The 14,030-nt window shown below is 39.4% G+C and overlaps 1 protein-coding gene across 6 annotated transcripts in view; it reads right to left on the reverse strand.

Annotated features, from left to right (window-relative positions):
* PDE1C (phosphodiesterase 1C) overlaps positions 1-14,030 on the reverse strand; it is a 488,275-nt gene that overhangs the window by 246,137 nt on the left and 228,108 nt on the right. The window contains exon 3 of one of the 6 annotated variants that reach the window (XM_038557261.1): positions 10,607-10,793. The exons of the other annotated variants lie outside the window; for them this stretch is intronic. Within the exon in view, the coding sequence (XP_038413189.1) occupies positions 10,607-10,653 (47 nt within the window). The 5' untranslated portion in view covers positions 10,654-10,793. The remainder of the gene's footprint in view (positions 1-10,606; positions 10,794-14,030) is intronic. 6 annotated transcript variants of the gene reach the window in all.

The raw sequence follows: 14,030 nt of genomic DNA on the forward strand, positions 1-14,030 counted from the left end.
AGCCCCAGTCCATCCTATAGCATCCAAGGACCTCCCTTCTGCCCTTAGTAGTCAGCTTGGTCAGCACAGGCACTTTGGGTCTGACCACTGAAGAACTTGGCCCCCAGACACCCTAGCCCCTTTGTGCACCCTCAGTGAGCTTTTATCCCAAGAATTCCAAGGGAAGGCTATATGCCAAGGACCATCCTGGGTCGTGTGAAAAAAAGACACCAGCAAATCCCCTGCCCTGACAAAGCCTAGTTGGGCAGGGGACAAAAAGAACATACAGGTGACATCAGGACACAGCAACAAGTGGCTCCAGTAAGGCCACACCCAAAGGGAGAGCCCATTTCTACTCAAGAAGTATGGACAAGTCCTAGCAGAGAGTGCTTCCAGCATGTGAGTTCTAAAGGAAGAGAAGAAATCAAAAACACAGAAGTAAAAACAGGCCCAGGAACGTTTGGGGAATGCAAGTACTTCAGAATGGCTGTAGGTCAATGTGCATATGAAGAAATCCTTTTATCTCAAGAAAGGGGACCTCACTGAGGTATATTCAGTTGGAGATGGTTTGTTGAGGTTTGTACTTTCTAAAAGGAAGCAGTAAAAAGAAACTTCTAATCCATGAGCCAGATCCCAGGTCTCACTCAACAGGGTGCTTTTCAAAAGGGCAATACAAGTATTAGTTTATAATCACTTTGCTATATGCTCATACACTTATAGCAAACACTGATAATGGGAGAAGCAGTTCTGCTGGCCAACAGCACCAACAGCTCCCAGGTAGTTAGTTTATCTCCCAACACACTTAGAATTTCTGAGTCTCTTCATTACATCCGAAATTTTAAAAGAAGGTAAATTGTTTTTTTTTCCTGAGGGACGGGTATGTAAATGGAGTCTTCCTGAATGGCAGTAGATTAGGACTCATTTCACTCCCAGATCCCAGATTCCACAAATTTAAGGAAAACTGTGTTCCTAAGTTTTATTGACAGAAGGGTAATTTAATTTTATAAATTCTAAATTTGCTTTTCTGAAATAGGAAGCACAGAATATGATATAAGGGCTTCCAAAATACCAAAATTTTAATAGGTCCTTTGCTCAAAATTGGGCACTTAAGCCAAATCCCATAGATCTGAAGCAGAGAAATTTGCAGATACTTTAAAACCAAGACAGAAAAAAACCCCACAGATTCTTGGTTTTACAAAGTAAAGACATTTAGTGTAAAATTGCAGTTATATTTTCTGAAAAGCACACAAGAGCCTCAAATCCTGGCAATCCATACAAGGATAAAGTGTATTCAAACAAGGCCCAAGAGTTCAGTCTGTGTCAGACAAATTCCACACAAATCTAAAATTTTGCTCTGGGGAGCAAATCAAAATCTTCCTGACAAAATACAGATCATATACTATTTGTTTTCATCAAGACCACCAGTAATATAAATTCCAAAGCCATATTTTGCATTGCAGTAATTTCTATACCTTCAGTCTGTTTAAACCATTATGGCTGTGACACAGGTGGGGCAAACATCTTCTCTGCAGCCAAATGCTCTACTCCATTTAGAAACCAACTCTACACAAGAGGAAAATGCAAAACTAACATCTACAGAGGATATAGAAGACAACTTTGGAAACAACTACTCAATACATTCTTCTAGATTCTTTCCTAATTTACACTCTGATCAATTTTACAGGGGCCGTTACTGTTGATTTTATCCCAAATGAAGCCTGACATTAAAGGCTGCCCTCACTTTCTACTTTCTTGGTCCATGTCCTTGATACTCCCACATTCATACTTCCGTAGGCCTTCCTCACGCCGCATTGAAAGGAAGGTTTCCTGGAGATTCTATTGTTTGGAAATGGATTTCTTCCAGCTCCTTATATTCTTCACTTAAAATCTAAGGCTCTAAACTTTTGACAGCTTTGTAGATTTGCCCTACAAATCCCTACTGTACTGACTACTCTCTAAACAAATTATGCTCAGTGGAAGTTCCCAGCTTTGAGTGCACTGCATTCCTTCCACAAAAATTTTTTTTCTTTGAGAAGGGAGAAAGGCAGACAAGAATTAGAGGATGGTGTAATTGTAAGACACAATTCCTGTTTTCTGTTTATCAGGCACCTCAGCCATGAGACAAGATACAAATTAGATCCCGCACAGGTAAGTGATGAGCAAATCAAATACTTATTCTCTACTTCCGTGTGTCTTTTTTACATTTTCAGAGCTTCCAGAATGCTTGGCTGAAGCATTCTGTGCACCAATTGAAGTTATTTTAACACATAATTTGAATTTCAGTCATGTCTTATTTGACATTTTCAGTTATATCATCAGCTGACATCCACTTGATGTCTATCAACAAAACTTAAGAACATAATTTTTCTTAACTTCACAAAATCCTGGATGTAGGAATGAAATGGGTCCTATTCAGTCTACTGCCATTAAGGAAAACTGTATTACACGCTTCTCTCTCGGGGAAAAAAATACTTTACTTTAAAATTCTGAAGAGGAATATTCAATACATTTTCCCTTAGGATGTTCTTAGTCTCTCAATCTAATAATCAGAGATTTTTTTTCATTCCTAATGTTTCACTTAAATATATGATCAAGCTATCCCCAGGAACCTAATATGTGTTTTTATACTCTCTATCCAAAACCCTTATTACAGTGTCTGACATATAGCAGGTGGTCAGCACATATTTAATGAATACCAATGAGAGAAAGAAAATAAAATGAACAGTGGAAGACATGGAAGAAAAGGCAGAAGACAGAGGAAGGAAGAAAGGAAAGGGAGGGGAGAAGAGAACAAATAAATACTAAGAAAGATCCAACAGGAACTCAGCACTCAGGAAATTAACAACAGAGTGGCAAAGATGTGACATGCACATGATAACCACAATACAAAGTAGAAAAGATTAAAGGGCTACAGATAAAATGTTGAGAAAAATCAGAAGAAAGTTACATAAGTTCTAGCTAGGAGAAGTCAGGAGCAAGTCAATAGAGGGGGCATTGGAAGTGGGCCTTGAAGAAGAGGTAGATTTCAGTCAAGTGGCCATAGGGCACAAATGTAATTCCAAGAAGTCATGAATATGAGAAATCAAGGGGAAAAAGGGGGCAGGCAGTATGGGAGGGGGCCACTTCAGTAGCCAGGCATATCATAATACAGCAGAAGTATTAGGAGATCATTTACATGAAAAAGTAAATGAATAAATGAATTAGCTTCGGCCTGGCACTTTAAGATAAAAGAAGAACGTGAATATGGTTTCTGCTATCCATCTGCAGATGTCAGTTGCAAATTACATCTTTATCACTTTGTAAAGAATATTGTTGGAAAGCCTTCTTCCATTAAATTGGATCTCCTTGAACAACAACAACAACAAAAAAAAATGAATGAGAGAACTGTATGTATTTCATAGTGTTTGCATGTCATTTTATTTTAATCCCAAAGATATGGGAAATCAATATGAAATAGATTCTTATTTTTCTATTACCAGCACTATAATCCAGTGTTGAGTTTGCTTTTCCTGCCTTTCTTTTTATTTCTGATATTTTTTAACACTTAAAAGCAAACCAAAAAAGGCTTTGTTCTTACTCTTCCCCTTGCCTATTTACTCCCCACCATTTAATACATATACACATTAAAGACTGGCCAAACCAATGTGCCAATAAATTACACTCCTGCTGGCTTTTATGGCTGAGTTATTTCTATTTGTAAAAAAAAAAATAAAAAATAGAACATACTGCCATATAACTGGTCCTGGCAGAAATGTTAACTCTAGAATAAAATGGATAAAACAAAAGAGTATAAAAGCCAGTGCGGTTAGTGAAAGCTTCAACATACGGCTTGCAATGGTTGAAATCTCTTCTGACACATGATGTTTGTTAAAGATTATACTTGCTGAAAAGTAACCACAGCTACGATTATTAAGTTCTTTTTTTAAAAAGATTTTATTTATTCATGAGAGACACAGAGAGAGAGAGAGAGATCAAGAGAGAGAGGTAGAAACAGGCAGAGGGAGAAGCAGGCTCCATGCAGGGAGCCCCACGTGGGACTCGATCCCAAAACTCCGGGATCACGCCCTGGGCCAAAGGCAGCCGCTCAACCGCTGAGCAACCCAGGTGTCCCCAATTATCAAGTTCTAACTGAGTTTTCACTCTATGGCCATCAAGCTTCCCACACAACATGATGAGTTTTTTTCATGCTTAAGCACACATGAATTTTTAAACATACATCAGAAGAACTTAACTTCTTTTTCATGCAGGCATTTGCACACAAACGTTCATAACAGCCTTATTTGTAATAACTCCAAATCAAAAACTACCCAAGCTATCTTTTATTAAGTGAATTGTCAAACAGCGGTATAGCCATACCATGACATGCAAATGAGCTTATGCATAACTGATAAAAATCTGAATAAACTCTATGGATTGTACTAATGTTAACTTCTTGGTCTAGAGATCATACTGAAGTCATGTAAGTCACTAGGAAAGACTAGATGATAGATACACAGGACTTTCCCTGCACATTAGCCTATGAATTTATCATTATTTAAACATTAAAAGTTCTTGGGATCCCTGGGTGGCACAGCGGTTTAGCGCCTGCCTTTGGCCCAGGGCGCGATCCTGGAGATCCGGGATCAAATCCCACGTCAGGCTTCCAGTGCATGGAGCCTGCTTCTCCCTCTGCCTGTGTCTCTGCCTCTCTCTCTCTCTCTGTGACTATCATAAATAAATAAAAATTTATAAAAAAACATTAAAAGTTCTTAAAATACATGATTGATATATATCAATATGTGTCACAAGGTTATCTCTACCGAGATATCAATACTGAGTGCAGAATAAACTATGACATATATATATTTTTTGAAGAAAATATGGATGAGAGGAGAAGGGAGGAAGATATATAACATCCCTAGTAGATCCCAAATTGATGAGTGGCACCTGGGTGACTCAAGTCAGTTAAATGTCTGCCTTTGGTTCAGGTCATGATCCCAGGGTTCTGGGATGCCAGAGTTTTGGGGTCAAATCCTGAGTGGGACTCCCTGCTCAGCAGGGAGTCTGTTTCTCCCTCTGCCCCCTCTCCTGCTTGTGCGCTCTCTCTCTCTCTCTCAAATAAGTAAATAAATAAAATATTTTTAAAAAATTTTTTAAATTGCTGAAAACTTGATTTGGGGAACTAGTTACTAAGTTGTCTCAAGCTTTCAATATACGTTTATACAATGGGGACATATACACCAACTTAATAAGATTGTGCAAAATAAAGAAGCATATGTAGTATTTAGTAAGAGTGTGAGACTCAAATATAGTGGACCCTTGAACAACCTGAGTTTAAACTGCACAGGTCCACTTATATATGGATTTTTTTTATAGATACAGTACAATTCTGTAAATGTGTTATTCCTTCATTATGATTTTAATAACATTTTCTTTTCTCTAGCTTATTTTATTGTAAGAATACAGTGTATAATACATATACAAAATATATATTGATTGATTTTGTTATCAGTAGGCTTCTAGTCAACAGTAGGCTATTAATTACTTTTTTTTTTACCGGAATCAAAAGTCATTTGCAGATTTTTGACTGCATGAGGTGGGTCAGTGCCTTTAACCTCCATATTGCTCAAAGGTCAAGTGTATTAATTTTTTTCCAATTAGCAAAAAGGAAAAAAAAATTCTCTAACATTTTATTCTTCTCTCCTTACTCTTATTGCATGACCTTACTTCTTGAAAAAATTATTTCTTCCTCCTTCAACAACCATCAGAGACAGCAAAGATTAAGCATAAAATCAGAGCTCATTTTATCTAGTTGCATCTGTTTTAAGGAGGCCTAAGTTTAATCACCAAACCATTAAGAGACAGTTCTGTAAGCTCTCAGAAGCACAGAATCCCCTTACACGGTTCAGCCATGGGGCTGAAATGTAGCACTTTAACAAGATCCCTGCTCTGAACACTTAACACTCAAGCTCTCTGTTGTGGTCTCCTTCCCAAGGTAATTGCAATTTCACTTCTCTCAGTGAACATAATCCCCACCTTTTGCTCTTTTTAGTGAATTGTAATGACCTGGACAGATGGCAAACAGACCACTAGAAAAGAGATGTCTTCAAGTACCAGCCCAATGAGGGAATCTGTCCAGGAGGTTTAGACAGAACAGCTGAGCAGGCCATGCAAAGAGTCCTCTTCATATAAAGTCACCATCTTTTCAGAAACCTTTTTCCCATCTCCAAATGTGCCTACCTATTTACATTCATTTGATGCCAGACACCAAAAAGACAGTATAAGAGAGAGGTCAGGCACAAGGACAGCCTGAAAGCCGCGGCCAGGGTCCAGGCGGGGGTGGAGAGGAGGTGGAGAGGAGGTGGAGGTAGGAAACAATGATGGGGAGAATGAGAGTCAGCAGAAACCAATGGGCAATGGGGCATGAAGATGGTAATTAGAAGCATGTATGTATTCACGGCTTGAAGACATCACTGAAACAGCTGCCTGCTACCACTCAGAACACGAGGAGCTGATCCCAGCAGGGCTGGCTGGGGCTTCCAAGGTAGGGCAGGAAACCAGAAGGCAGAAGGGCAGTGCCAGGGAGAGTTGGAATAGCGGTGCTGGGTGAGCCAATTCTAACAGCGTCAGAAACAAGGTAGAAACCTGCCATGAGGTAGGTCTGCCATGGGTGGGATTTCACTACAACAGGGAGAGGACAGTTAAGGTCAACTATTGGCTGACTCAGACTGGCTTATCCACAATTACTTATTCAGCACCCATGTTATAGATGCAGTTCCCAATCTATACTTACAGCCAAAGGTCACACAGTCAGGGTACAGGCCTGACTCCACTGCTCTCTGTTCAAGAGGGAGCATATTCTCTTTTCTATCTTAAAGAGGAGGATCAGAACACTTACCTAGCTGTGTCTTTTCAGGCCAATCAAGTTCTGGCAGCTTCTGTTTCCTTCTAATGCCTTCCCGGGAATTTGCTCTGCTAATGAGGCCCCTCCATCTGACAGCTGGTTACACAAGCTGCTCTCAGAGAACAAAACCTACGTGTTAAAGTAACCAATATCCCCCCACATGCACACAAGCACTCGTGTGTGTACACACACACACACACACACACACTCCCCCCAATGTAATTCAGAAATCATGGTTAGAATGAATCCAGCACCAAATGGAACAAAGGCTGCCTCCAACTCAAACTGAGCATTCCCACTTTTTCCCTTGCCAAGTGCATAGCCCGTGCTATACTTATAATCACCCACAGAGCAGAGCTGGCCAAAGCTTGCAGTGTTAGATGAAATATTGGTGCCCCATCTGGTCTGCCATCAACTCTTATCCTTCGAGAGCCACCACATAAGAGACTTGCTGTCCATCTCAGAACATCAACAACATACCTCAGTCCTCTAAGAGCAGTATTCTGCTGAGACAAGGGAATTCCAACTCAATCACTGATCTAGACATACTACAGCAATCATCACCACCACACATCTCCTGGAACGGCCAAAATCGAAAACACTGACAAAACCAAATGCTGGCAAGGATGTAGAGCCACAGGAACTCTCATTCCTTGCTAATGATAATGCAAGATGGTATGTCCACTGTGGAAGATGGTTTCGAAGTTTCTTACAAAACTAAACATATTCTTGCCTTACAATTTGGCAACCATGTTCCTGGGTATTTACCCTAATGAACTGAAAACTTATGTTCACAGAAAAACCTGCACACAGATGTTTTGGAAGCAACAAGATGTCTTTTAGTAGGTAAATGGAAAAATAAACTGTGGTACATCCAGATGATGGAACATTATTCAGTGCTAAAAGAAGTCAGCTATCAAGTTATGAAAACACATGAAGGAATCTTAAATGCATGTTACTAAGGGAAAGAAGTCAATCTGAGAAGGCTATACAGTTTATGATTCCAACCCATCTGACACTATGGAAAAGATGGCACTATGGAAACAGTAAAAAGATCAGTGGCTGCTAGAGGTTGGGGGAGGGAGGCATAGATGGAACACAGAGGATTTTTAGGGCAATGAAATTATTCCTCATGATACCATAATGATGGATAGCTGTCATTATGCATTGTCCAAACCCATAGAAAGTACAGCCAGAAGTGAACCCTAATATAAACTATGGATTTCGGGTGATATTTATATGTCAGTGTAGATTCATCAAGGTGACAGCAGGGAAGGCAGTGGGTGTGTAGGGGCAAGGGTATATGGGAATTCTCTGTACTTTGCACTCAGTTTTCCAGTGAAGGTAAAACTAAAAAATAAAGTTATTGATTAAAAAAAAATCTTCAGAGACTGACAAAAGTCAAACCAGAAATTCTGACATGCAAAATGAGTGGTAGTGGTAGCGCGCACGCGCGTGTGTGTGTGTGTGTGTTTGAATAGATACCAAGTCACAACATTCCAAAGAAATGCTGTCTTTACCAATATGGGAAAAGATAAGCCTCCAAATATCCCACAAATGAATGTAACTGCCTCAATTTTCTTTGCAAAGGCAGAGAAGCCTATCAAAAATGGTAAAGAGGCTAAAGTAAGGAATTTTTATGAATCAAAAATCACAACTCTAAATCTCTACCAAGATGAGTCTCACTGTTATGAGCTGCATTATAATCTACTGCAGAAAAACTTAAAAAGAAATTGTTTTTATCTGTTAGGCTAATGTAGTGATTACCATTTCCTCCAATTCTTCACTTCATGTTTTCAGAGCAGTAAAAATCTGATATAATAAGTCTTACACTGAAACCGTATTAAATCTTCAAAACCAATCAGAAAAAAAGCACAGGCAAGTCCTCTTGGGATTTCAACCTAATCACCTTTAGGGACCAAGGGTAGGATCAGAACTTAAGTATGTCTTTACCCAAGAGGGGAATGCAAAAACAAAGCTGGCTAGGCACAGCCTTCCTCCTGGTTCCTCCTGGTTTCCATTGCTATGCAATAGAAATTTACTGAGTCACACGTGGCATTTAAAATTCTCTAGTAGCTGCATTTGAAACATAAAAAGATAAAATAAATATTAACAGTTTATTTAACTATTTGTTTAAGGTATCCCAATGTTTATCATTTCTACACACAGCAGTGGTTGCCACATTTCAAGAGCTCAATAGCGGCTTGTGCCTAGTGGTTACCATATTTGATAGCACAGGTTTTGAACTTTCAGTGTAAATCTAAAAGGTCCCATGCTTCCCCCTTCTCAAATATTTATTTATTCATTCAAATGCATTTATTAAATCTCTTCATCATTTTATTATTCTTGCTATGAGAAGTTCTGCCTATCTCTCTCAAGTAAATAAATAAATCTTTAAAACATAAAGTTCAGCAGAGTAAGTAGTAAGAGCACTTACTTAGGTCATCCCTTCAAACTATGCAAATCAATAAAAAAAAAAAAAACAAGTTTAAGATATGTACCAATGTGAAAACCAGCTCAATCTCAGTTTTATTGTTGTTGTTGGCAATTTTATTTCCAGTTCATATCCTTCCCAACCCGTTTGGAAAAGCAAAGGATTTCTCATCCCAAGTTGATCTTTATGATTCAAAATAATGCTGTACATAGTTCTGTTTTAACAATGACCTACAGATTTTATAGAAACAGAATAAATGAAGAAATAATATGTGCAATGCTATTCTAACTAGGAGCCTGCAAAAAAAAGGAAGAGAGAGGTGTAGTGAAGAGTGGGAGGAGAGGAAAGAAGGAATGGAGGAGAGACCAGTGGGGTGAGTGGCAGATATCACAGCATTTCATAGAAATAAACTCAAAGAATCAAGAGTTTAAAAGCAAGATTTTCACATTTAATGACTTTTACACAAATAAGTAATGGCTTGTTAATTGTGTAAATGTTATAAAAGGGATTTTCAAACTGATGAACATTAATTATATACACCAATACGTCTGAAAAACTAAGAAAGCACAGACTTTAGCCATTGCAATTATGCATTTTAAAGACTGTTCCTTAATAAACACTATGATGGGCCTTATTTCATTGCAGCATAACTTATACCAAAGAACTGGAAACAACCAAATGCCTATCATTAGGCAAGCAGACTAATTATGATTTAGCCATATTATTAATTTTTTAAAGAGATAAATTTTTAGGAGCTGACACATAAAAATTTCCAAGATATGGGGACATCTGGGTGGCTCAGTCAGTTAAGCATCCAACTCTTGGTTTGGGCTCAGGTCATAATCTCAGGTTCATGAGACTGAACCCATGTTGGGCTCTGTGTTCAGTGGGGTGTCTGCCTGAGATTCTCTCCCTCTCCCTCTGCTCCTTTCCCCACTTGCACGTGGTCTCTCTCTCTGTCTCTAAAATAAATAAAATCTTTAAATATTTTCCAAGATACGATTGCATGGAAAACCAAGTTGCAGAAAAATACATATTATATAAAATACATATGCCCCCTTACTGATAATAGTTATAATAACTCAGGAGGAACCTGGAATCAGGATAGGTAAAGGGTCAGAGGGAAAGTCAAAGGAGACTGGCCTTCTCAGTAATGTTTCAATTTTTTCTTGGGCAAATATATTCATAATTTATGTGTATAGAAAAATAGAATTTTAAAATAACAAGGCACACTCTCAAATGCATTTATCCCAAATAAAAATTTAATATATTGAAGCCAACCACACTCACACTTAGGCATTTGTGCTCACCTAAGAATAAAGCTTCTCCCACCGTATCTGTGTAGATATCTGAACATCGGGATATATCCCTGAATACAGAGAAGTAGTTCCTTTGAATTGCTTATTTTTTAAAAATTCACATCTCTGCAAATCTTCTCTTGTAAAACTGAACACATCAGTATGCTTCTACTTGTGTATGAATCAGGTCTTGGTGATACTGTGAAATAAACATAAAATGGAGAAATTAACTGGATGCTGAGCTTGATGCAGGATTGCAACTGTGATTCACAGCTCCTCTTTGTCTTTGACTTACTTTATGATAAACCTGATTAAAAATTTATAAAATAGGGGCATCTGGGTGGCTCAGTCAGTTAAGCATCTGCCTTTGGCTCAGGTCATTATCCCGAGGTGCTGGAATCCAGCCCCATGTCGGCTCCTGCTCAGCAGGGAATCTGCTTCTCCCTCTGTGCTTCCCCCTACTTGGGCATGCTCTTTCTCTCTCTCTCTTTCTCTCAAATAAACAAATTTTAAAAAGAAAAGAATTTATAAAATAAATACAAAGTACAGTAGATATTATTGTCATTTGCTAATACATGGACCTCTTCTCCCCCTCTAAGAGGACCTCTCCATCCTGCTGATGCTGTACTCAGCCATGAGACCATTCTGCCCAAAGGAGGGTGAGCCGTGATATATTCCACTGAAGCAAATCTTTAATGGTGACCAAGTGATTTGTCTCTCCTGCTTCTGTCCTCACCATGAGACGCACAGCTCCTATAGCCTTTGAGCCATTTGACAACTTTGTAAATTGTAGATAACTGATAATAATACAAAATAATTCTTGTCTATAGACATGCAAATTACATTCTGTCCGGTGGGGATCAACTTCCCTCTTGCACTGTGGGAAACATTCTGTCCTCCATTGGCAACATTTCTAATCTATACATTTGCCTATTCTTTGGATGGCCATTTGAACTGGTTGTAACATCTTACCAGTTCCTTCATTAATAATGAATTTTTAAAAATCTTTAAAACATATTCATTTTATATCTGAATGAATTAAATTTTACCTTTTTCTAATGTATCCTGACAGTGTTTAATATGTGCTAGATAATTTTACCATACGTTTAATCCTCCCAACAACCCTATCTTTTACTAATGAAAAAATGAGACCCAGAGAGATTAAGTAATGTACTTAAAGTCACACACTGATTAATAGCAGAGCTGAAAATCTAACTCAGCTAGCTAAAATCTAACTCAGCTAGCTAAAATCTAACTCAGCTAGCTAAAATCTAACTCTAGCTAACATCTTCTCCACAGTGTCTCAAGGGCAACATTCTGAGAAAGGTTGCTCTTGAGAAAGAAAGATATGGTATTGGAGTATCAAGAAATCACAGATTATCAAGGTCCAGTTCCTTTGTCATATGAGGAAACTGAGGTCCAAAGGTCCAAAGATCTTATCCATGTTATGTAGCTTATTTTGGGTAAGGACTACCATTTGGGGCTTCTGACACTCAGGCTAGTGATCTTAGATTCAAGAGAGAAGTTGTATTTGACCAGAACCTTGATAGACAAATAGAATCAACAGACTTGGGAGGACATAGGGAACAAAGGCAAGGACATGGTGTGGATATTTGATATGAAGAACAGGGTCCTATTCCAACCACGCGGGTCCATGGGCATGCAGGAGGCGTGGGATGGAAAGAAACAGGGCAAGGAGACTCTATCCAGTGTCACAGGGCACTGGAGAGCAGAAGCCATAGGTCTGTAATTCAAGAACAGCACTGCTTGATGGAGAAATACCAAGAGGTTGTGAAACAAGTTTTCTACTTTCTTAGAAGTCAAGAGATTAGATGCAGGCTATCTGACCTTGGGCACAACCCTTTACCAAATGAGCTTGCTGTTTCATCTGAGGCTGAACAAGATGACACACCTAGGATTCCTTCCTTCTAGGACCAAAGCTACAGCAATGTCAAAGGAGCAGATATGCTTCCTCTTAAACTGATCATGGTACTACACTAAGTTTTAATCACATGTGTTACAGAAATCCACGATGCCACAACTATTTAGAAGAGCCATGTACTATCCTGGAGAGAAGAGGCTGCATCCAGGGTTTTTTGGGAGAGGGTTTTGGAGGCTTTTTTTGAAGGAGCTTTTCTGACAACAAAAACAAAACTACTTGCTGTCACTCCACTGTCTGGTTGTGTTCCAGGTCAGCAGGGACTTCACAACAAGCCGTGGCTGCTTCTTTCTAGTCAAGTGTATCACTATCAAGACCCTCTCACACCTTGAGAATTTTCCCATCTTTTGCCATCTGGGCATACCCTGGTCCTCACAATTCCAAGGCAAGAATCACGGTCTCAGTGAATCCATATGCTGCTGAGGGTGTGTAGAGACAGACCCGGACAGGAAATAGGACCTTGATTTCCAAAAGGCACACATAAAATACAAGATGAATGCAGAGAGAAGAGTGATCAGACTGGATGGTACAGACCAACTCCATCTTAGAAGGAATAATGATTCCTGATTCTCTTATTTTGATTAAAATCTACCACCCCCTAGGCACACACTGGGTACTGAAAACAATTAACATCCACAGTGTCCTCTCAGCCACCTACACACCAGTCTGTGGAACCTCATTATTCAAAGGGCCAGGAAAAAAAAAAAAAAAAAAGAGGGCCAGGGACCAGGACCAGGAGACATGCAGAGTCTCAGGCCCTACCCCACACCTCCTGGATCACAATTTGCATTTTAACAACAACATGTTTAAGGTGATCACATTAAGGTTTCAGAAGTACTGTTTATAGAGTTCCCAGGACTAAGGCAGCAGCAAAGCATGTATGCAAGAACTAACAAGTGAGCAGAGGGATGCGGATGGGGGAACACTAGCCTGAGAACTGGAAAATACAAACTCTATTACCAACACAATTAATTCAGAAGGTGACTTCTCAAAACTTATCTTCAACTGAATTCAAAGGACAAGGCTAACACCTTCCCATGGTGAACTGAGAACTGAATCCACAAGCATGGGGAGGCAAGAGAGGAGGGGTGAATTCTCTCTTGACCGCAGCCCAGCAGAATCAAACGTCATTTCCCAAAGCTGTCCGAAGATGCAGCATACTCGGGGATCCCTGGGTGGCTCAGCGGTTTGGCGCCTGCCTTTGGCCCGGGGCACAGTCCTGGGGTCCTGGGATCGGGTCTCGCATCAGGCTCCCAGCGTGGAGCCTGCTTCTCCCTCTGCCTGTGTCTCTGCTTCTCTCTCTCTCTCTCTCTGTCATGAATAAATAAATAAAATCTTTATATAAAAAAAAAAGATGCAGGATGCTCTGGGGTGAATCTGCTGTCTCTTTGTGACTCACGCACAGATGAAGGAGCTTAAAGAAAAGGGAGAAGCAAACCATGAAATATAGTAAACGATAGCTTCATCTTCCTCACTCTGGAATTCATTCAGTAGTTT

Source organism: Canis lupus, chromosome 14 (genome assembly GCF_011100685.1).
Source record: "Canis lupus familiaris isolate Mischka breed German Shepherd chromosome 14, alternate assembly UU_Cfam_GSD_1.0, whole genome shotgun sequence".
In the NCBI taxonomy this organism is placed as follows: Eukaryota; Metazoa; Chordata; class Mammalia; order Carnivora; family Canidae; genus Canis; species Canis lupus.